Raw genomic sequence first — 25,364 nt, 5'->3', positions numbered from 1 at the left:
GTTAGGAATATGTTAAAAATAAAAAAAAAAAAAGGGGGGGGGGGGGGGCGGCGTACAAAGACAGGACAGTTTGTCAATGGTGTATCATAATTTCTTTACGTATGTACACATCTCGTTTAATGCTTCTAATTTTGGGAATAAAGAATAATTGCACACTGCCTTATGTTCAGTCCTCTTTACTATCAAGCATGAGGGACTTTTTTTTTTTTTTTTTTGGTAGCTGTGTTGCAGGTGAAGTGCAGGGACGTTGGATCCTGGCAGACTTCTAGATGAGGGTCACTTACAGCAAAGCTTTTCACTGGTATCACAGCTAGTGGTAAATTGCAGCATACAACTGCACACACTGCTCGTATGGGATCACCCTTAAATGAGTGTTTTCATATCTGCCACATTTGGGAATGAAGTGACAAATGGCAGCATGCTCTGACTTTCCAAGTGTTTTATTTTAAAAAGATCTTTTGGCCATAATTCATAACTACATGTTAAAGCCCACTGTGACATGAGGTTCTGGCCCAACAGTTTACTTTTCTGCCTGTTTCTCATCACCATAAATTAAGAACAAAAGGAGACTGACCCTTTAAAAAAAAAATCACATTTATTTATTGAATTGGAGATATCAAATCAGCCACACCTTGACATTGTTGATTCTTTAGATCTTGAGGGGTGAGTCAAGACTTTTCCACAGTGCTGTATTTGAAATTGTTTAAATGATTTGTGGTGATGTAGGGATTCTTATCCCATACCGTTCCAGCCTAATCAAGAACTGTTGGAGGAGATGACACAAGCTACAGCATTTAAAAAGATATCTCTCAGATAATTATTTTAGAAAAGGGCACAAATCTACGTCTTTATTTGGAGGACGTATGTCACAAGGTATGGAGAGATCTTTGTTTTGTAGCAATGGCCATGTTTATGTTTAGTCTGCCTGATGAATGCATTCACAGCCATTTATGAGCGATGACTACCATTTGAGGATTGGGAGGACTGTGTGTATGGTTTCATGTGTTGTCTTCTTGTGTTGGTACGTCCCTTCCCCGGTATTTTGTGTTTGAAGTATAAATAAACTAATGGTGGTGGCCACAATGGTAACTGAAAAATAAAAGCCATTGAAAACGGTGCATTTTATTGGAAGCATACGGCACCTGATTTGAGCTGATAAGTTTGAGCAGCAATGACATGAAAGTAAACCGAGCAAAAAAACCATTTGGTCTGCAGTTTGATATAAAGAGAGGTTAACAAGCCACACGGAAGCAGTTCCTCTGGCTTTTAACATTCAAAATGAGTCAGAGCGTCTTTGGTTCATTCTCAGTAATAAACACATCACTTATTTACAGAGCATTTACAAGAAACAGCAGTGCAAACATAATAAAAAACAACACTCTCCAAAACCCAGTGTGCTTGAATTTGGGAACTGCTTCTCCACAAGGTATTAAAGTGCGTTCTTGGTCAGTAGTCAAGTACATAGTAAAGTCAGAGCCATATCATTAAATATAATTAAATTAAATGAGTCTTAAACTCGGAGAGTATCCTTCAAAGCTTATCAGTAGGATTAAGATTTTTTTTTTCAAATTCCTTTTTGCCCTTACACTAATAAAACCATTGTTAGACATGAATACATGTTTATAACAATCTCTTACGTACATTTAAAATTAAACTAGATAATGTTTGACTGCGCTTTAAAGTAAAAAAAACAAAACAAAAAACGCTAAAAAAAATGTTATTTTAAAGTGTAGTCAAACTAAAATACACATGTATTTTCTTGGGCATTTTCTTAGGCCACAGTGTTAGTTTGTCAAACCAATCAGCTTTCAATACAGCTGAGTTGCAGTCGGCATACAACAAAACAAAACAAAAAAAAATTGATTCAAGCTCCACAGCATTTAGTTTCCCTGTTTTGCTTGAAGACAAATGTACAGGGGATGTGGCAGTGTTATCTGAAATACAATCTATCTAGATTCATAAACGGTTGAAAGAAAACAGGTTGTTACTGTATTTTCAGATGACCTGTGCTTTTAAAAATCATATTCATATACTGCCCCCCCCGTAAATCACACAGTAGATTATTGGTTAAAAGCACGTTTGTGAATGTTTGAAGTCACTCATGCATCAGTGCAATTTTAGCTGTTAAGGCTGCAGGTTGCATATGTTTGTAAAGCATCTGAAAAACCTATTTTTATCATTGAAATAAAAAATTTTAAAAAGACCAAGAAGAATAAGCCCACGCATTAAAATTAAGTATCCAGTGCTGCTCTTATTAAACACAATCTGAACCCAAATTAAGAAACTGATTGGGAGATATTCACAAATCTCAAACAATATTTACAACTTCACACAGAAAAAAAAATTGCCTTGAGAAAGATAAATAAATAATTTACAAAAGAGGAGCGGGGAGATTACGTTTAAAAAAAAAAAAAAAAAAAATCACTTCTGGCAGGCATATCAATACTTCCTGAGGCTGAAAACTTGAAGCAGGCTCAGTCTGCATCAATTATACTGGTGGTGTCCATATCGTCAAAGGTCCTCTCGTAGCGGACGGTAGAAGGGAAGTGGGCTCGGTTTTTCTTGTAGATGACAAAGCCGAGGGCTAAAATGAGAGCGATGAGGGCCACGATGAAGAAGCCCAGTGCCACCGGGGAGCCTGCAGACTCTGAGGAACAAACATTAGCACATCATCAGCCCAAGTCCAAGAGGCAGCATGTTAGACACAAACTAAGTTCAAAAAATGTTTCAACTAAAACCTCCTGTTATTACAGGTTTTTTTAGTGTAAATTAATTTTACAGCAAAATAAAATGAAGAAAAAGTGAAAAAGTCGCCGTAATTTCTGTGTTTATCATGCAAATAAGAGTAATGCTCTCATCATTCAGTCAGCAGCAAAACAAATTCCCACAAAGTGTTAGGGTTTGTCTCGACACCTGTTGTGATACTCACTTGCTTTCGTTTTGCAAACAACACGGCTGTAGCTACTCTCGCAGGGGACCAGATTCCAGTTTCCACCATTGCCTGCCGCCATGACGGCACACTGGGACCCGGACTTCTTCCCGGTTAAGGCTGTAGATGACCAGTTAGAGAAATCCAGATGGGAGCCATCATGCCAGGATACAGGCTTACCTAAGAGGACAAACAAAAATGAAAAAAAGAATGAATTAATGTCATATTACTGTCCAGCTTTTATTTTTAAATTGCGATTCTTACCTTGAGTATCAAGATCTATGCCGAGCCACACTTGACTGGTGATGAGGGGGTGTTCAGTGATGTAGTTGGCCAGAAAATCATTTTCGTCTTTGGTTTCGATGGTTAGTAGATGAGAATCTGTCAGTAAAGAGAAGCCGCAATTAACACAAAAAATTCAAATTATTTTGTATAAAAATATCAGAGAAGATAGACATGAATATTCTACCAGACAGGCTACAGGAGGACAATTTTGATCACCCATAGCAAGAGCCCATTCAATTGAGACAAAAAAAAAAAAAAGGAATGAAATTTGTCACCAAAGCAGGAAACACAACAAACCAGTAAAACTGGATTAAAAAAAGGTTTAACAAACATTTATTTGCTATGATCACAAGTAGAAATTGTTAAAAATGTTAAAATGAAGTTAGACTTTTGTTTTTGCACTGTACTAATGATGATTAATTTAAATGTAAAGCTCAGCTCGACTTTTTAGGTTTTTTTACACAGAAAACAACAACTCACCCATCTCCTGGCAGAGAGCCTTGGCCTGTTCCATGCTGTAGAGTCTGTAGTTGTAGAAGCTCATGTCAAAGGCGTAACAGTGATCCTCGTGCTGAACCCACTTGGACTTACCATCGACCTGAGGGCAATGATTAGTTTCTGGGCCATCTTGTAGTTTGGCTCCTGATTACAAAAACGGAGAATAGAAGATAGACAGTGGTTAATGACTAACCAAAATGAACTAAATCACAGGTAGATATCCTGCTTTTACAATGTACAGTTTCACCCAAAGCCAAAAAAGATTCAAAACTGTTTTCACTACTGTAAACCATTCAGTACTGTTGGATTATAGACAAGCCCTGTTTCTTACTTAACCAAAGAAGTACCAAATTTTTCTATGAAAGTTAGTGTCTTACTTTGGCTAGAAGAGGTAATATTGGTGGTGTAACAGATGGCGCCATCGATCATAGCATCGCAGCTGGTCCTTTTCCAGTCTCCAGCAGGGTTTATATAAACACAGTTGGTTTTCGGTGTGCCTTGGGCGGAGTCAGAGATGGTGGGATGGTAGTTAAATTTTGTTCCATCAGACCATTCATAGGCTGAGCCACTGACCTGCACACAGAAACAAAGCATTATGGATGTCAGGATGTTATTAAGAGGTAAAAACAAATGGGTGAAGTGCAAACGAGATGAGTTTGGATCTACTATGATGAAGTGAATATTTTTGCTCAGATTCTGGCTGCCAAAAGTTCTTACAGCATAGTTTGACAGGCCAATCCAGAGTTGGAAGCCATCCATCTTGGAAATGAGCCTCAGGTGTGCGTTGTGCTCCATGTCATGGATGCTTGCCAGGTGGCCTCCAAGCTTATCACATTCGACTAGAGCCTGAGACCAATTCAACTTTTGGGTAACAACCCTATATGTTAAGTTACCATACTGCTGAAAATCCTTGGCTGACTGGTTGTATTCTTTCTTGGGTTCTTAGGGGAGAAGGAATAAACAAATAAAGTGTTATTTTTAGCATTAAGCATTTTTAGTCATGAGAACAGAAACAGGCAAATACTATTAAAATGTAGATGTTTACTATACCATAATCCAGCTTGCAGCTCACAATTGTCCTCTGCTTGAATACGGGGTGTAGCTCTTTCTTTGTGACGAGAATCCATGTGCCATCAGTCGTGAGACCGGCTAAGAATGGGTTTTCTAAATTTGGTCGGCCTTTCGCCCAGTTGGAATATTGCACATTTGTGCCATCATACCACCTTGTCTGGTTATCTATGGCAAAAGATAATCACTATTAACTCTGGCACATACACAAACACAATAGGACCTATTGTCAGTGTCTGTATAGTATGTAAAACATGGGGCAAGGTAACATTAGGCTGCTGCTATCACAGGATCGGATTTTTACAATCGTTACTGATTGATAAAGAATGGTGATGTAACTGCAAAATGACCTAGGGACTCAGTAACCTTGCCTTTATATTGGAATTTAACCACAATACAACCGCTGATTCTGGTGCCCTATTGTAAAGAGTCACATTGTAAATAAGTCGCTCTCACTGGGGCGGATTGATTGCAACATGTTGCTAATCTATTTGTGTGTATAAATTCGATGGCAGTTATTAAAAACCTTCACCAATCTGTCTGAGAAAGAATCCAGTCGGTCCAAGTTGGGGCACGATTATTTGGAAACATTGCTTCTTTCTGGGCGACCTGCACAATCAACTTGCGATTAAAAATGATCTCTTAGAGAGAGTGTGGCAAGCTCAATGTGTGGGCAACCAGCTCATTGCTGCACCTGCTTGTAATCAGTCACCAAATGCAAAAAAAATTCAGTCCAATGATTGGGCCACCTCCAATTTTTTCTAGTCACAAAGATGTTCCCATTTTTTTTCTTTGCCCTGGTGTGACTGACCCATTTGTGTTGGAGGAGAAAAAAAGGGTCAATTCCCAAGAGCTTTGGTAACAAGGCAACCGAAAATAAAACATCTACTAAACACAGGTACTCATACCCACCATTGTTATCCTTGAACAGTCCCAGCCATACAAACTGGACCAATGACTCAAAGGGCAGGAGCTGGCTCTTTATAAACTCGTTCTCTTGTGCATTTCGGATAGTCAGGATGTCTGCATCTGCATCTGAAACATATATACACACCACCATTAGTAACTTTAGCCATGCTGAAGAACGGCGTGTGACTAATATTATCAAATTCTTACGAAGTTTTTTGCAGGTATTCTCAATACGTCCTCGGTTATACGACTCCCATCTGGAGCCAACCAGCTGAAATGAGTAGCAATTATTCTTCCAGGGGATCCAGTTTGGACCATTTTTTTTATGGGGGCACTTCGCTGAAACATCCTTATGTGTGGGGATTTTGTGCTCTGTAAAAAAACCAAAGACAAAAAACAAATGGCGTAACGATGCCTTACAAGAAAAATAGATAAAAGCTTTGATACCACGAGTTTAAAAAGTAAAGGGTGTTAAAGGATAATTATTGTTTCTAGAGAAATTAGGAAGAAAGTGCTTTGCAGCCAAAGAAATCAGGAACAAATCATTTTTATATTAATGTCTAGAAGCTACACTATATCGCTAAAGTGTTCGCTCATCTGCCTTCGCATGCATATGAATTTGAGTGACATCCCATCCTTAATCCATAGTGTTTAATATACTGTCAGCCCACACTTTGCAGCTATAACAGCTTCAGGTCTTGTGGGCTTTTCAGAATATTTTATGGGAATTTGTGACCATTATTCCCCAAATGCATTTGTGAGCTCAGATACTGATGTTGTACAACAAGGCCTGGCTCACAGTCTCCACTCTAATTCATCCCAAAGGTGTCCTGTCACGTTTAAGTTGGGATTCTGTGCAAGTCAGTCAAGTTCTTCCACACCAAACTCGCTAATCTATGTTTTTTTGGACCTTGCTTTGTGCACTGATGTGCAGCCATTACTATATCCTCACTTACTGCTTGGTTTGTGGCAGACAGCACCTCCTAGACTGTCCAGACACTCAGTGGCTTTCCAGAAGCCATCAGTGTCCAGGTAAACGCATTGGCCACTAGTGACATCAGAGGACCAGCGACTGAACACAGTGTGACTTTGGTCAGTCCAGTGGTAGTGGTTCCCGTCCTGAGTGCAAAAGGGACAGGAAATCATTTTAAGGACTGTACAAGTGATGAGTTCAAACAGAAGTCCCTTTTGGTCCACTTACATCTTCGCTAAAGAGTCCAATCCACATGGGTGTTTTTGCACGGCTCACGTGCACGGTGAGGATGGATTGCATGTAGGTATCAGCCACGCTTGCCAGGTCCATGTCCTTTTTTTTGCACTCCTCTAAAGCCTCAAACCAGGTGAGATTTTTGACAAGCAGCAGCACGGTGTGGTTATTGACAACGAATGACTCCGTGGAGACCTGTGGCTCCTCTATCTTATCTGAAATGAGAAATAATACATGTCTTTTATCATCTCATGACAGGGCTGCAAGAGACCTGATTCTCTGTGCCTTTGCTACACAGAAATGTATCTGCTTTGCACTTTGTCTTTTAATGGAGAGATTGGGAAACGACATGCAAGGAAGGTCCACACTTTTTTTTTTTTTTTTTGCTCCATGGATGTCTCAGTTAATAACATTAACCCCTACACTACTATTCTAAAAAGAGCCCTAGTGCAGTTTTTGCTGCTCATTTATCAGGATTTATCACATCAGGTACATCAAAATTCATGAGTTAAGCACTCATAAAATTAAATCTGAGGATAAACATGTTTTGGATGAGATTTGGATAATAAAGTGACAGGACTAGAGATTCACCTGCATAGTGTTGGCAAACAGCCACATTTAGCATCTTTGTGCAGCTGGTGTAGTCCCAGGTACCCAGCATGTCAGACTTGGCGTTATGGAGCATGAACACGCACAAATCCAAACTCTCCAGATCCCATGGCTATCAAGAAAGACACAAAGCAAATAATTCATCTGAAGTTTGCATTAAAATAATTAGTTGGAGATTTGGGTGTATTATGATAATGCAGTCAAGGTTCATAACTGTACAAATACATGCTTCTGTCAAATATGTGGCGCGCCTAAAAGAGATATCAGCTGAAGCAATTTACTTACATGAAAAGCCACGACCTTGTGCATGCCCAGAAGCAGAGGGTTAAAATTTAAGTAGTTCACTGTAGAACTGTCAATCCATGAAGCTTCGCTGTTCTGGATTTTCATACCAATCCATGTTTTGTCCATGTCTTTTGTGTCCATCAGGAGGGTGTTGATGAAATCTGAAACACACATTTGTTACACATATGAATTGTATAATATTTTGCACCGTGGAGTGCACCTTTACACGCTTGGGGACTTCTGTCACGCTTTTCATAAACTACAAAACTCTGTCAAACAAATATATTTAAGCTCGTCATGAGAAGCATGTTAACGTTCTCACCTTGCTCCACCTGATCGGAGATGGTGACCAAGGTTCCCTTTACTGTCTGGCATTCCTCGTTGGCACCCTTGAAGTTAAAAGGTTTTGAATTCTTCATCAGCGTGTAGCACTGCAAAAGGACACCAGCATCATAATCACTACAGCAGAAAATGCCATTAGTGCAACTCAGGCACTGGGTTACTAATCTATAAATAAAATATACGACTGATGGCAAAACAGCCACATTATCAGAAATAATTTGACAAGCAACGTTCTATCACTCAAGCATTAAACGAAGCATAACATTAAAATCCTCTCTATAAAACTGCAGTAGTAAATCTGATTTGACTTTCTTCTATGGGAATTTTTTCCTGAAATATAAACTATCATTGCTTCCTCATTTTTAACCTCTCTTAATCACTTAGGATTTGTAAGAAAAAGATTATCAGAACAGGAGTTTTTAAACTATTATGTAATAAAGGTGTCAGACTTTATTTCTGAAGGGGATAGATTCCTTTCCACAGGGCAATCCTCCAGGCTGAGGCTCCAGGGGGTTTTTCTCCACTAATGTTGTGTTCACTCTTTCACACACAAACGGTAACCTCCGTGAGCACTGATCAGAGTCTGCAAGTTTAAATAGGACAGTAAATGTGTATAAGATGTGTATAAGAGTTCGAAGTAGTGACTTTAAGTGTACCACACAGCTCTGTGTAAGGAGAGAATAAGCAAGAAGTCACTCGTGGACTATGTAATTTGGCTGAAACGTGTTTTCACTGTTTTTAATTTTAAAAAAGTCAATAATTTCATTGCACTAAAAGCAAAGTGATGTTTTTTTTAACACAATAGTTAGTTAACTTTTAGCAATTAAATATTTGATATGATTTCTCTTTGCTCCTCAGCACAATATGAGCGTAGAAGTTTTCATTTACTCAGTTGCTCTCATTATTTCTGTTCAAACAACGAATTGAATTTAAAACCTTAATCATTCTCAGCCTTACACAAACTCTCTGGTGTTTACTCACCGGGAAAGGCACTTTCAGGAGTGATGTAGGTGCAGTTACCCAGGGGAAATAAATGGTTATAGTACATAGTGTTGTACCTAAAACAAACAGAATTTCAATAAATCTGAGTATCACATTTTACCACATCTATACAAGTTCAAAGTTCAGAAAGGTGTGTGTGTGTGACTGGCTTACGTCATAGGGAATATGTGTCCAGGCTGTCTCATATCAATCCACCAGCTTTGCTTGTCGGAATCCAAAATCTGTTTAAAACATGCAGATTTAAGCTTCACACAATTGAAATTGGTGGTATCAACATCTGAGGTGACTTATATTTCATACTGTGTTTAGTAAGTATGTATTTAAGAAGTATGACGTTGACATTTCTGTTTAATTGTGAGTAGCTAACTGTATATTGTGCTCCAAAAATGGTCCATTATCTTTTTTGCCGTTTTAGTGCTGGAAGATTTGTCATTCATATTGTTATACGTTATAATGTTATGATGGGACCTCAAGGGACAGCAAAAAGAGATGAGAATGCTGCTTTTGTTAGGCTTGTCTCAAATAAACAGTTCAATATTTCTAAAAAAACAAAAAATAGGCTTTAATCAAAACTTCAATCACACATTTCTGATGATGCTCTTTTGAGTGTTACACATTGTCACTTTTAATAGTGTGCCACTTACTTTATATATTGCCTTTTGGATTTCAATGGCAGCAATGGTACTAGTTGGAGCCGCCAGTTTACCGTTTTCTGAATTGCAAAAGAGCCTCGCCTCTTGAAAATTGAGCAGTGGCTTACTAACGAACCAAAACTCTGCTCCATCCACAAAGATGGACGAGTCATGATGCCCATCTGAAAAACAACACAAACAACTCTAACGTTACAACACATGTGGCATTTAGTCAGAAGATGATCTGAGAAAAGAAAAGTTGAATCTTAAAAAAAAAAAAAAAAAAAAAAAAAAGTCAGACTAATGACGAATGCGATCACACTGAACAGATACTTAGACTTCGAGAATAGGTTCTGAAAAGATGAGGGCATTACCGGGATTGTACCACTCTGGTGTTTTCGGTGCCACTCCTGTTGAAACAACAAACAAAGAATTCAATTAGATTTCTGGTCAAGTCCAAGAGGTTTTTAAATTATATAGAGACATCGCTGCTGTGTTATACAAAAATATACAAATGACTCTTTCACTTTGTGGACCTCCAAATTCCTGTTAATTAGCTTAATGAGTGATTTGAGCTCTTCCCAAACCAGTACCAGCCTTTATTTGGTGCACACACAGACTATACGTCATTGGTCACAGATATAAGCTCACCTCGGGGTATTTGGCAGACCCATTCCAGCTGCGCGTCACAATGAAAGGGTCTGGGGTAGAAAGGTATGGGAGACAAGTCGTGCAGCAGATAGTAAAACACGTGTTTCAAGCTGCTCTTCATTGTCTGAGGACACAGATGGGTTTTGCACAAACATCACCAATAATGAACAAAAATCGGCAACACAATTCTGACATCACAGATCATGTTCACTGTCTGTTTGAGAAGAAAAAAAACATGCAAGAGCTGTTTGGGTCTGACAACATGAAACAACTTTTAATGCTGAGCTTTTGTAAGAGAAAGAAGAGACACTACAGATTATAAAATGCACAAAACGTTGTAAGCCAAATGTTTCCATCTTTATTAAAAGTCTCCGTTTAGTGGCCCACCTTGAATGCAGTGCAGTCCCGATCGTACGCATCGTCCTCGTAGAAATTTCTGTATGAAATATCTAGAGATACCTATTAAAGACACAAACATGATATGAAGCACTCTGCCAGATTTTGCAAAAATTGGTGTACGTGTGTTTAGAGCTGGGACACTCACGGGCCGGCCGTCACTCCACTGCCACGAGCGATCTGCGGGGTTTCTCCTGTTCAGGCCGACCCAGAAGTACCGATTATTACTGCAAGAAGAGGAGGACACTGTGTTACTCAACCAGCCTTCTTTCAAGTAAGAAGATAATAATTAGAATTAAACATTAAGACATTTTGATGTTTCACATAAGCTTTTTTTTTCTCCCCCCTCGCTGACTCAACTGCAACGTGTGAAATGTGAGACGGGAGATGGTATGTGTTTATTTTAATGCTCCAGCCGAGTGCGCTCAATGTTGATGTGAGGAAAGAGACAAGTTTGAACTCTTAGGTATGCTCCCACGAAGACGAAGCAGCATGTTTACAAGTCGTCTCCCTCGTTAAAGGGACTAGATGTGCCAGTCCGATAAAGAAAAGGCTGCCGGTACACACCCCACCACCTCCCGTACACACCCTTTTGTTTGAAGTGTGTATAAAGGTTAAAGCCATAACGAATATTGATTTGTTCATACAGGAAAGTTTCATAGACTCCTGCCAACAATCACACTATCAGACATGAGTTTGACACATTGTACATGTTAGAAAAACAGAAAACTATAGAAGGACAGATTCTTCAGCATGACCAAGCCATTAACAATATAACTGTTATAAATGCTACACCACTTTAGCATTAGTGTTTCTATTAATAGAACTTGAGCTACTACAAATAACATTTTTGCAGCATATGGTTAACTAGCCAGTTAATTCAAATTTATATAGCGCTAAATCACAATATTTGGCTAACACATTTTATATTGTAGGGTAAAGACCCTACAGTGTTTGGGCAAAACCCCAGCAATGTGAATGCTGAAGTCTCTGCCTTCCATTCTACCGTTAACTCAAGGAGTCGCAAGGGAGCCAGCAGTCTGAGAACTACGTGCTCTATTGGGATAATCCAGTATTATGAGGTCTTTAGGAAAAGATGGGGCCTGATTATACAGATTTGCCTTTTTCCTGCAACTGGTCATACATTTTCTATGAATACAGAGCAGAACTGCTTTTGAGAAGAGCCACGCTGACACCTGTCTCTTTAATAATGACTTTACACTTGGAAATTTTCACTAACTAAGATGGGATTTACAGACATTCCGCTATTACTGGTGAGCCAGCTCTCACCGGGCTTTATCCTGCTGGTTTCAGCAGCCAGTTTTATTTATAGAGCGCCAATTCACAAAAACAGCCACCTAAAATCCTACAAAAGATCCTACAATAACACAGAGAAAATGGCAAGAATTAGATGACCCTCTATGAGCAAGCACTTGGTGACAATGGGAAGAAACAACTCCCTTTTAACAGGAAGAAACCTCTAGTAGAACATGATTCAGGGAGATTCATGTGAGAGCTGTCAATCAGCAATCTTAACAGACACAACCCCAGGGAAATCCAGAGCGAGGAATGATGCTCATTTTTCACAATTTTGAAACCTCATTTGCTCTTTTTTTAAAAATAATTCAATTTGGGCATTTTTTTTTCTTTAATGTGACAAAAACAAATACATTTCTTTCTGCTGGTATACAAACAATAGTTCAGATAGTATTGCGTGTTCCTGTGCTTGACTTGTGACTTCCATAAATGATGTGACACTTCTCGTGACAGTGATGCATGACAGTAGTCCTTTGTTACTGGTATAACAGGAAACACAACTTGTGTTGATTGTGTGCCTACCTGATAGTCTCTCTCATAATGAAGTGTAGGGCTCTCATTTCATCCAAGTTTGTGAAACTGGGAAGATTGGCTCCTAGAGCCTGACAGAACCTCATGGCCTCCTCCCAGGAGCGCTTCCTGCTCAACCTTTCTTCATGAAACACCTGACAAGGTGAAAGAAGAATTTAAAACAGCTTAGATGGTGTAGATTGTGAAAAAACTCAGTTTAGCTATAACCGAACTACATATTACTTCCTTTCAGGAGAAATGATCTGGAAGCCTTGTAAAAAGACTTTAAAATGTAAAATCAGTACAGTGCTTTTGCCACTCCTACTCACAACCATTTTCACTTTTGCCAAAAAACAAAACCAAAACAAAAGAACCATCTCTTAATGGTGCTGTTTAAAGAGACACACACATACACACACCTTGTAGCAGTATTTGATGTTTGGCCTGGACACCCAGCCATTAGGACACGATGCATTAAGGTTTGGTTCTGGTTCTGGGGCAGGAGGTGTAATGAGGTCTTTTCTACAGATGGTGCCGGCCCTGAAGAGAGTGCAGTTCTTCACCTCCCACTTACCCAAAGGCTTTGCAGTGGAAATTGCAACACACCCTCCTTGCCGATCTATAAAGAAAATGAAGCAAAATCAAATTCAATCTCTAAAAGTGACATTTATTACGTAGATTTTGTCTGTTACGATAACCAGTTCATTGATGTTATGACATATTGTGGTGGAGCAGTCCATTAAATGCTCCATTAAATGAAGACCCAAGTCTTCATTTAACAAATGAAGACTTGGGTCTTCATTTGTTAAACATCTATTATAACATATACGATTACATATAACATATATTCTCACACAAACATATAAGATACTGATAGAAGTAAAAGAAACAAGGACACATCTTTTGGTGTAACCAATACCACCCCGATAGGGATTTACATCGTTTATCTTTACAGTCACCTAAATCAAGCCAGAAGCAGGGCAAGGAAAAAATATTGGCAAAGTACACCCTTACTACTTCCATAGTAATTAGGAGGGTAAGCAGCAGCCAGGTGCTACTAATCAAATGCACTTGCTTAACCGATGATCAGACACCATGAGCACCTCTATAAAAGCAGAAGTTTTTTCACTTTGCAGGTCTGAAGCATTCAGGTGTGTGTTAGCAGAATGTCAAGGAGGAAAGTCATCAGCAATTATGTTAGAGAAGCAACTGTTGCTAGAGCTCAGACTCTACAGATCTCAGTTTATGCCTGTACAATTAGAAAAAGACTGAATAAGTGGGGCTGAACAAACCACAAGACTTCTGGAACAATCTGCTGTGTACAGACAAATCCAAAGTGAAGATATCTGTCTATGATCCAAAGCACCATGTTTGGTGAAAACCAAACATAGCACATCAACAGAACACCTCATGCCAACTGTCAGCACGGTGGTGGAGGGGTCATGACTTGGGCTTGTTTTGCAGTCACAGGACCTGGTTAGCTAGCAATCATTGAGTCAATCGTGAATGCCTCTGTATATCAAAGTATCTAGAGTCAAATATGAGGACATCTGTCCAACTGTCCAACAGCTAAAGCTTGTCCCAAAATAATATTATGTAGCAGGACAACAATCCAAAGCACAGAGGCAAATCTGCAACGAAATGACTGAAAAAGAAAAGACTCAAGATGTTGCAATGCCCCAGTAAAATCCACACCTCAACCTGATTGAAATGCTGGGTGGGACCTTCAGACTGCTGTGTATAAACAAATGCCTGCAAACCTCAATCACCTGAAGCGACGCAGTCAAGAAGAATGGGCCAAAATACTTCCTCACCAACATGACAGACTGGTAAAGTCAAATAATGATTACTTAAAAGTGACTGCTGCTAAAAGTGGTTCTACAAGTTAATGCACTTTGATTTTTACACCGCTTCTGCATCTTTGCTTAGTTTTTGCTGAACAAATAATGGAAAAATGTAATGCGTTACATGTTGCTGTACATCTTGGCTTGTATTTACCTCATTTTAAGGCATGCTAAGGACTAGATCATTTTTTTATTATGCCCTGATATGACTGCATGTTAGTGAGTATTCTGAGGTGCACAGACATTTCTCTGAATAGCTTATCAGAGGTTCAGAATCATATACAGTCCGTTGTAACACTATAGTCTGCTATAACATTTTATATACAGATAGTTTAGCCATTAGCCCTAAGTCTTCGTACCTGGTTCAAACCAGCCCCAGTTGGTGTATGTTGCCACATCCGTCGACCCATCTGCCCTCACCCACTTGTACTCCCTGGTGCTGTTGATGTCCTGCAACCCTATCCAAAAATACTGAGTTTCCTTGCCTGCCGTCTCTTGCAGCAGACTATTAATAAAGGCCTGCTCAAACCTGGAAAGAACAGTCAAATGTGAGTGAGTTTCTTTAACTGCAAAACCACAGAAATGTAACGCAGGTCATCTTTTGGACTGATAACAGAAACCCTTTTGATTACCTGTTTCTTATGGTGACGTTGCAACGGTCCTTGAAGGACACTTGTGTCATGTTCACTTTATAACAGGAGTTTCCATGTCTCTTCCAACCCTGGTCAGTTGAAAACAGTCAAATTTTGCAAGCTAGAACTACGTCTCTTTCACAATTCAAGTTATGACATGCATGCTGTTTTTTGCAACAGGATTTCTTGTCAACAGTCACATGAGTGTTTTTCCCCCCACCGTCAAGGATTACAGTTTTGTTTTCAGTTTACAAATCTATTCGCTTCTATTCGCAACAGCTGCCAATAGAGCTAGACATCTGCTTCTCAACTCCTTTATGACTCCATAGTGCCATAAAAATCATCTGACCCTTACAGTAAGCTCTCGTTATAACACCACCAAACATATGCATGGGTTCTACATCCTTCTAACATATGAAATTTAATTGCTGGTGTGGAGGCGTAGAAGTATCTCACCACACATTTAATAGGAAATGTAAAATACTGCTGGTTGGGAGAATACTCACATCTTTCGAGCTACATCCGACCTGTGCTGCTGATTCATTGACCTCTCCTTTCCTCTGGCACATGAAGGGCAGCATCTGTGTGCAATCCTCAATCCGCCAACTATGAAACTGTGGAAAAACAGACAGCGTGCGTTTCTGTAAGACCTCAAACAGGACAAATGTAATGCTCTTGGCAGTACATACGCAAACGTTCACACAAGGCCTGAGTACAGTGGATATGTGTTACACCAACACACACACACACACACACACACACACACACCTCTCCAGTGTAGGAGACACAGCTGGTATCCGAAGTGGGCTGGACCGGTTGTGATGGAGCCCAGTAAGTGAAGGTGATGGGTGCTCCGTCCGTCCAGTTGAAAATGGTGGGGTTCGTGCCGACACCAACTAGACCGATCCACACATCTAAAGTCTTGCCATCTGATGAGCAGTAACACACATGCAAACATTTTCAATTTCAGGCTTTGTTTAAATTTGACTCGAACAGTGAAAGCATAGGCCTGGAAATCATTCTCATCAAAAACAAGGCAGTAGGGTGTAAATCACGATACTTCAGTACTAACTGTATGGCTCTATTAAAAAATAAAAAAATACATGTTGTACATAAATAGAGAAAAGGAGAACATGTTAGGAGGACTCATTAATATATTAATTATACAATTATTTATAACACAAGAGAAACTTGGACAGTTTTACCTCCGTGGAAATTAGTGCTGATCATCTCTTTGCTGTCAATCGTGTGGAAACTGGCTAAAACTCCGTTCTCAGCTTTACACTGTTCCTGGGCGGCGTTGAAGTTCTTTGGCTTCTCCATCAACTTGTAACAAAGTCCATTCCACGGCACCCAGTCATCCTTACACAACGTTTCTTTATAGACAAAAGAATCTGTAGAGAGAAGTCAAGACACACAGAGGCCTTGAGGGGATTTGGGGTTTTTAGATCAAGACAATTTGACTCAGAGGGCTTCATATTTTGTCCAACATCCACAGTGCAGTATTATCCTTAAACCATTAATTTGAAAGAAAAAAAAGGAAAAGGTTTTGTGAGAAAAAAGTGAGAGAAAAAAGTGACAGAAGAGACTCAACCTTATTGTATTAAAAAGCATATTTACAGTTAGGCTTCAGTCACACAGGCTTGGAAACCTGTCAGCGACACCCTGGCAACCCCTTTGTTGTCAAGGAAGAATGTATATTCCCCAATCTGTTGGTGAATGGATGCATGAGGTTGCTGCCCGCTGCTTAGTGAAATGCACTAAAAATCTTATGATTGCTTAAAAGACACCAACATGTCTGCAAACACTCGCTGACTATTGGCTGGGCAGATGGTCATAAAGCTTCTGGGCTGTGGCCAGGTGAAAATGTTTACGAAGAGGGTGCTGCACCAAAAACAGATTGTGATTGCTTTGGTTGGCAACAGATGGAAGATGCCGAGTTGTCTTCAGATGCTCGCCATTAACTCTATAACAAGAGAATGCCTCCCCCACTGCAACCAGCACATTTCAAAAGGTTCAGCTTTGACTTTGAAGACAAATGTTGTCCACTTCCAGTTTGCATTGTACTTTTCAATGTCTGAGAAGAACTTCCATAAGCCTTCCATACAAACTATCAGCAATTGGGCAACCTGCTAGCAGTCAAAGCAATCACAAAAAGATTTTTGGTGCAGTGCTGTATACCTGCTGCAACCCCTGGTAAGTTGGGAAATATACATCTCTCTGTTGCATGTGGTGGTTACCAGATAGTTGCCAACAGGTCTCTGTTACCTTAGCAAGCTAACAAACTAAACTAAGAACACTTGTTCGCATTGTTATTGTGAACTTATTAGCATGCTAACATTAGAATTAATCTCAAAAGCATTATTGCGTATCAGCACAGCTTAGCAGGGCCATTAGGATTAGCACATTATTTTTACCTTCATTTGACAGAACAGTGAAGATTAAGACATGAAAGCAATGAGAGAAAGCGGGGGAAGACACGCAACAAAGAGCCCCAAACCAGACCCAAACCCAGCATGCTGCAACAAGCCCTGCGGTATATGTGGTGAACCAAATCGGCGCTCAAATCTATTTTTTTTTTTTTTGTAAGTATGATTCGATAGAAGTGTAACTGCTGAGCGTCAGCAGCCAGCCCACCTGTTGTTGTTGTCTCACTGGCATTGACTCTCTTCTTGCAGACGTATGGCAGCCGCCTGTTACACGCCATTGTTTCATAGTTGTTCTTAGAGTTCAGGACTCCACAGTCTGACTGAATGATGATGGAGGTGGAGGGCATTCCTGTTAAATATATAACCACACAAATATCAATAAAATTGCATCCTGACTGTGAGAAGGACAATAGATGTGGCACATATCTTTGGGTACAGTGGCTTGCAAAAGTATTCGGCCCCCTTGAACTTTTCCACATTTTGTCACATTACAGCCACAAACATGAATCAATTTTATTGCAATTCCACATGAAAGACCAATACAAAGTGGTGTACACGTGAGAAGTGGAACGAAAATGATACATGATTCCAAACATTTTTTTACAAATAAATAACTGAAAAGTGGGGTGTGCATAATTATTCAGCCTCCTGAGTCAATACTTTGTAGAACCACCTTTTGCTGCAATTACAGCTGCCAGTCTTTTAGGGTATGTCTCTACCAGAGACTGAAATTCTTGACCATTCTTCTTTGCAAAACAGCTCCACAACTGCCCTGTGATGGCCTCAGAGGTTGTCTAAGACAATATTGGGGGCAACAACACCATGAAGTCCAAAAAACACACCAGACAGGTCAGGGATAAAGTTATTGAGAAATTTAAAGCAGGCTTAGGCTACAAAAAGATTTCCCAATCCTTGAACATCCCACGGAGCACTGTTCAAGCGATCATTCAGAGATGGAAGGAGTATGGCACAACTGTAAACCTACCAAGACAAGGCCGTCCACCTAAACTCACAGGCCGAACAAGGAGAGCGCTGATCAGAAATGCAGCCAAGAGGCCCATGGTGACTCTGGACGAGCTGCAGGGATCTACAGCTCAGGTGGGGGAATCTGTCCATAGGACAACTATTAGTCGTGCACTGCACAAAGTTGGCCTTTATGGAAGAGTGGCAAGAAGAAAGCCGTTGTTAACAGAAAACCATAAGAAGTCCCGTTTGCAGTTCGCCACAAGCCATGTGGGGGACACAGCAAACATGTGGAAGAAGGTGCTCTGGTCAGATGAGACCAAAATGGAACTTTTTGGCCAAAATGCAAAACGCTATGTGTGGTGGAAAACTAACACTGCACATAACTCTGAACACACCATCCCCACTGTCAAATATGGTGGTGGCAGCATCATGCTCTGGGGGTGCTCCTCTTCAGCAGGGACAGGGAAGCTGGCAGTGTTGATGGGAAGATGGATGGAGCCAAATACAGGGCAATCTTGGAAGAAAACCTCTTGGAGTCTGCAAAAAACTTGAGAATGAGTCCAGCAGGACAACGACCCTAAACATAAAGCCAGGGCAACAATGGAATAGTTTAAAACAAAACATATCCATGTGTTAGAATGGACCAGTCAAAGTCCAGATCTAAATCCAATCGAGAATCTGGCAAGATCTGAAAACTGCTGTTCACAAACGCTGTCCATCTAATCTGACTGAGCTGGAGCTGTTTTGCAAAGAAGAATGGGCAAGGATTTCAGTCTCTAGATGTGCAAAGCTGGTAGAGACATACCCTAAAAGACTGGCAGCTGTAACTGCAGCAAAAGGTGGTTCTACAAAGTATTGACTCAGGGGGCTGAATAATTACACACACCCCACTTTTCAGTTATTTATTTGTAAAAAATGTTTGGAATCATGTATGATTTTCGTTCCACTTCTCACGTGTACACCACTTTGTATTGGTCTATCACGTGGAATTGCAATAAAATTGATTCATGTTTGTGGCTGTAATGTGACAAAATGTGGAAAAGTTCAAGGGGGCCGAATACTTTTGCAAGCCACTGTATCATTCAAAGCTTAGCATATCAACTGTGCTTTACATAGAGGTTCAAAGTTCTCTGATCCAGCATAATCTTGTTGATGAAAGCAATCACAAAGAGTTTATATCAAAAGAAAGCTAAATGACTGCAATATACTTCATGCTACATTCATGCTTGCTCTTGTTAAGAAGAAATACATATTACAAAAGCTAGCAGGCATTACTCAGTACTATAAATGGGTCATTCAACAACATTAGCAGTCCCAGTGCCACACTGTGTGGCACAGTGGATTTCTTCACAACACTAGTTTCATTGTTTCTCTGACCGACACCAACACTCCCTTTCATAGACGAGCAGAAACGCAGCGTTGATGCAAGATTTAGTGTGGTGAGAGGACCAGGTGTTTCTGGCAAGTGAAACTGTGTTATTCTGGTTTTGTGGAAACAATGCCTACAAACGAGGCTGCAAAATGAGAACATGTGGAGCACAGTTCTCAGAGAGAATGAGTAGTAAGTAACAGGTGAAAAATACATTCATATTCACTGTTACCTTGTTCCCAGCGTAACATGGAGAGAGGAGAGCCATCTGACCACTGCCATCCTTGAGAAGTATCTAATTGGTGAAGGCCGATCCACATCCTCTCAGGCATTCTGCGAAGGCCGTTCAACACTGCACAATGCAACACCACAGCACACAGGACAAGTAAATGTAATAAAGGAAATTGTAAGTCTAATGCAGTTTCAATCATCAAGTTGAAACTTTGAGCCTCCACAGCCGTTTCATTTACTCTTTAGATGTAATCTCAATTCCAAAAAGATGGCTTGAAGGTCATGTGCATCCAATTACATAAAGTAAGATTTTGTGAGATTTGCAAACCCTTAAATTCAGTTAAATTAAATTCAGTTTCTTTAATGTACATTTTACACAGTGCTCCAACTCTTTTGGAAATGGGGTTGTATAGGCAAACATTTTACAGTAATCATCCACTGGAAATCTCAAAGAATGGCGATTAAGAAGCAAAGGACATAAATAAAACAAATTGAGGAAATGAAAAATATGTGGCTTCTATGACATCATACTTGGAAAATTCTGAAATAAAAAAGTAAGAACAAAAATCCCAGGACTTATTCAGACTGAAAGTTTGCAGTCATTCACAGATTCTTTTCCTTTCTGTACGCCTCTACTCGTCACACAAGGAACACTAAGTAGGAGAAGCAGACTAATAAACTAATAAAAGACAAAGCGATAGAGAGAAGGAGAAAGAAACTTTAAATAAAGTCTGGAAACATTTAGAAATCAACACAGTACAGAAAATATTCACATTAAGACAGGATTGTTTTAGAAGGACTAGTTCTGACTGACTAAAGGTAGAAAAAGTGTGTTTGTGTGTTTTTTATTTCCAGGTTGTGTGACTAATAGTTCAAGACCTTGAGAAGCACAGGCCTGCCCAAACAGTGACAATCGGAATAATTTTTGTCATTACTTATTTATACTTCTTTTAAAATCAAAATCTCGAGCATTACTCATGTCACCATTATTGCAATTTTTTGTTGTAAATGAGGCATTTCTGTCACAAAGACAATCTGAATGCACTTATTTTTTTTAACTTTTGTGTTTTTTAATTGTATTATGGAAGTAGCCGCAGTAATAGTAGTACTAGTAGTAAGTCAGTCTTACAGATTGTAGAATTGAGCTCATCAGGCCCAGAGAAACTTAGCAGATCGGCTCCCTGACTGCGACACGAATCCAGAGCTTCGTGCCAGGTCACCGCACCGTTGGTGACAAACTCATAGCATGAATCGCCGTCTGGACCAGCAAACAGAGTCTGGCAGCCCTCCTCTGCAAAGTCAAAGACACGACAACAGTATCAGCATCAACAGTTTGTGTTTCATGTAGCTTCGGATATTCAATATTAACAAAGAAAAGTGGTTTTAAGTTTGGACACATTTATGTGCAACGATAATGTTTAAGTCACTAATATCATGAACATGAACTGTTATATTAATATAATATAACAATATACAAAAAGATTATTAGGGTAGCTTTTTTAAATAGGGTAAATATTTTGATGTTGATATAAGAATATATTCTTTATATATAATATGAGTCTAAAGTTATACTGCTACTCTGCTACATGTGCTGCAGACAGTGCTAACTATTAATGGAGCTGACCCCGCCCTGTTGGTTAAACTGTGCAACTACATCATTTGGAAATGACCACACAAAATGTTCTTTTTTCTGCTTTAAATGCTCTCAAAAATAAATATGTTAGTGGCTTGGTGAATAAAGAAACAATTTAAAAACATTAAACCATTAAAACTACAAGTAAATAAAAATACAACGTGCCAGGTTTCAGACAGTGTCCCATCTTCTTGTCTTGGTCATAGTCTGAGGAGGTGGCACACCAGGAGAGTCCAGGGAATTCTGCATCGGGGAGGCATCCGTGATACCAGCTGTTATTGTACTTGAAGGGGAACTCACAGGGGCTGCCGGCAGAGTTCCCATCCATGGTATGGATGACTGCACCAAGAGAAGAAGTGAACAAAGTCAAAGATCTATTTCAAGCCCGTGGTAGTCGTTTCATTTTGACGACTCGTAAATCATCTCACAGCAGCGACGGATGAGATGAAATTTGATGCCCTCTTGCAAACACCAAAGCACCTTCTTCGTACCATAATACGCACAATCAAACGTGAGCTTCCAATATAGACAGCTCATCCTACTCCTTAGATCAATTCCTGTATGCTGATGAATAAATGAATGTGAAGAAGGGGAGGTTAGGCTCGTTTATAAGCCAACGTCTCTCTTCCTCCCCGCATCCCCAACAAGTCTGTGCAGAAACTGAAATCAAGGACGATGCAAAAATTGTGCTTTGTTTATTGCTTCAGAGTTTTGATTCAGTTAAATGCTAAACGTAGCATGTAAGTGCATCTTCAACCCAGTGTGCATCATCATTGTGATTGAATTTAATATTCATGCTCTCTGCACTCAAACTAATTTTCCTGTATTGCCTCAAAATGCATCTGAACACATGATAATGGACCTTTTGAAGAAGAACTTCTCTCTAAATGTTACTGCAGACATGAAAAATGACAAACAAGATGCTCTTCTGTTTCAAATAGGCGGATCAGACGAGGCAGTTGAACAGGCCTGGTTGGTCTTGCATCATGTACTTCTAGAGCACCTCCTCTTCTTGCATAAGCTTCAGTGTCCTTAATTAAGAGCTTAAACTGTTTTAATAACACACAGTTATTTAAAATGTTATGACCAAACATTCAGTCACTACCTAAATATTTCTTTAACCTTGCAGTGTTCGGTGGAATGTGTATCAAAACAGGAATGAATGCAGAAAAGAAAGTAAAAGTCTGCGCTACGGTGCTTTGCACCTTGCAGACATGCTGCAGATGATTGCACGACCACAACGACAAACAAAAGAAAAGGAACAGGCAGACTCTACGTTTTCAGAGCAAGTTGAACACCTGGAATTTGACACCCTGTGTTGTTGCCCAGCACAAAGAAGCAATAACTGAGAGGCCTGACAACAATTAAGTTGACAGGGTGTGTTTAAAAGGGACCAGAATTTGTATGGTCAGGTGACACAAGAGCCAGAGGTGTATGGCGTTACAAGCCTGGACTGTCTTCACATTTAGTTCAAGAAGTGAACACAACAGAAGCACAAGCTGACTTTAACTAATTTCTTGACAAATTAGTTCCTGAAGCACTATTCAGAAAAAAAAAGAAAGAAAAGAAAACAGCCAGTCCATGTAAGCAATTCTGTCTCTTAAATAAGAGAAAAGAATCCACACTTACCGCGGTATGGCCTCTGGCAGATGTTGTCTTGGGATTCTCCTCTTACCCAAGTGTCATTAGTTTCCCGACTGAGCGCTACTTTGCCTTTGTTGACCGCCAGGCCCATCTGATAAACAGTGTAAACAGTTCCGTCCAAACAGCGCCACCATAACAGGATGTTGGAGCCACAGTCGAACATAGTCAACATCTTGGAACTGACGTCCAGCGCCATGCAGAGCGATGTCCCCACATGGAAGAGCCGGTGACCTGAACCCCATTTCCACTGTTGGGACTTGCTGTTTGAGTTGCAGGTGGCGAGGCTCAGGTTTGCTGGACTCCTTGCACTCAGGCATTTCCCTGTGCTCTGGTGCTGAATGGTGAAAGCATCCTCATCTGTGATGACAGGACAGAAAACACAAGTTTAAAGGGGACTTATTACGCTTGGCTTTGCATTTTTAATCCCTAGACGGTGATAGAGTAGCTTGGCATGAGCCACAGTTCAAAAATAATCCTCATTTATCCTCCCCTCAGTTCATTCACCTCCTCAAACAATCCATTTCAACTCCCCCTCAACTCCCTTTAAGGCAGCCTTGGTCTGATCGGCTGCCCCTCATCGCTACTGTGTTCACACACTGTCACCAGTTCTCAGACATAATTAAAGTGAAGTTGTTTGCAGCTCTTTACCCTCATTTTTGAACTTAATTCTAGAGTGGCTTTGCATGACTCAGCACAAAATAAAACCTGAAGCCTCTCTAAGCCAACTTTATTCTGATTGGCTGACACTTGTAAACAAAAGGTCCCGAAAGCACCTTTAACGAGCTAGATTCCATTCCTTGCATGGAAGTTAACTTACATGTTTACTGTGTCTCACTAAATTTTAACAGCTGTAACTAAAACTTTATTATTTATTCATTTATTTAATCAGGACGTCACTCGAGATTAACATCTCTTTTTCAAAGGAGACCAAGCCTTTGAACCAGTCTGAAGCGTGACACTTTGTGAGCACGCACCACTTAGAGATCTGAGACTGACACATAAAAAAATGCTTTAAAAAAATTATATATGCAGTGTACATGCATACCAATACTGCTCTTTTAGAGTGAAACCACTCGTTTAAATGAATACACAATAAATATATATACACAAATATCCCCGCACGGAGAATTATTCATTTAACTTCATAAAAGAGTTTCATATTTATGCTGAGAGAGGGGAACTATAAAAGAGGACAGTGGGCGGGGACACGGTGATCTGGGTAAATGTTTACAGGTTGAAGCTAAAGAACAACTGAGCAGGAATACTATCAGAGTACAGTTTCGACTTGGTGTCACGGCAGTAATATGCCGATATTTTGGCTCTACGGAGCTGCTCGGGAGGGAGGGAAGGATGAGTTAGCGATTTCTTTGACCTGTCAGACATAACACTGGGGGGCAAGAAAACAACAAAAAACAAAACAAGCAAACAAAGTAATAATAATAAACGAGCATTCATCTAGATAAGCAAACGCCGAGTTAGTATCTCAATCCAAAATCTTGTCAGTTAAAAGTGTTTCGCATCCTAAAAATTAGGTTCGCGCTTTTATGGGAGAAGTTTTTGCTCATTTGCGCCAAGTGAGGAATGAAGACGCGACTTTAATGAGAGTGTGGCAAGTGAACAGAAATGAAAGCAAAGTGTCGGAACTACTCACCTAAACCTGCAGCTGGTGAACCAGTTCCCCAGTGAACAGCTGCCTCCAACAATATCAACAAACAAAGACAAAGAGGCGCTCTGGCTAGACTCGGCATGGTCACGACTGAGTCTTTCTGTTATAATCATAAAGCCTCCTCTGAGCGTGGCGCACTTAGTTTAGGCCGGTTGATAACTGAGCTCCAAAGCGAAAGTGATCGCCGGCGCCACCCAGTTCTCCCAGTTGAAAGTCTTGTCATCCACTGAGTCCAAGTCAATTTAGCAACAAACTTCCGCTTTACAAATAAAACAACAGCAACGAGAAACCTTTCAGAGGGAGCGTTATG

The 25,364-nt window shown here is 40.0% G+C and overlaps 1 protein-coding gene across 1 annotated transcript; it reads right to left on the bottom strand.

The window, feature by feature from the left end:
- Positions 1-470: 470 nt before the first annotated feature.
- ly75 (lymphocyte antigen 75) lies at positions 471-25,364 on the bottom strand. Its single transcript, XM_063473591.1, has 35 exons — positions 25,040-25,364; positions 23,374-23,745; positions 21,910-22,083; positions 21,241-21,402; positions 20,113-20,232; positions 17,754-17,894; positions 16,322-16,510; positions 15,885-16,045; positions 15,623-15,730; positions 15,117-15,205; positions 14,844-15,013; positions 13,060-13,259; positions 12,653-12,795; positions 10,962-11,040; positions 10,805-10,876; positions 10,418-10,541; positions 10,141-10,176; positions 9,779-9,948; positions 9,288-9,355; positions 9,114-9,190; positions 8,582-8,715; positions 8,113-8,221; positions 7,791-7,951; positions 7,488-7,617; positions 6,891-7,111; positions 6,646-6,808; positions 5,897-6,061; positions 5,693-5,815; positions 4,763-4,948; positions 4,430-4,653; positions 4,090-4,285; positions 3,695-3,856; positions 3,194-3,310; positions 2,930-3,109; positions 471-2,647 (listed from the first exon to the last, which is right to left on the bottom strand). Exons 1-35 carry the CDS (start codon positions 25,134-25,136, stop codon positions 2,475-2,477), a joined length of 5,196 nt encoding a protein of 1,731 aa, XP_063329661.1. The 5' UTR covers positions 25,137-25,364; the 3' UTR covers positions 471-2,474.

The sequence above is a fragment of the Pelmatolapia mariae genome, linkage group LG1, assembly GCF_036321145.2.
Source record: "Pelmatolapia mariae isolate MD_Pm_ZW linkage group LG1, Pm_UMD_F_2, whole genome shotgun sequence".
NCBI classification, from domain to species: Eukaryota; Metazoa; Chordata; class Actinopteri; order Cichliformes; family Cichlidae; genus Pelmatolapia; species Pelmatolapia mariae.
The sequence above is the reverse complement of the archived record's forward strand: the minus strand, read 5'-3'. Positions and strand labels throughout refer to the sequence as shown.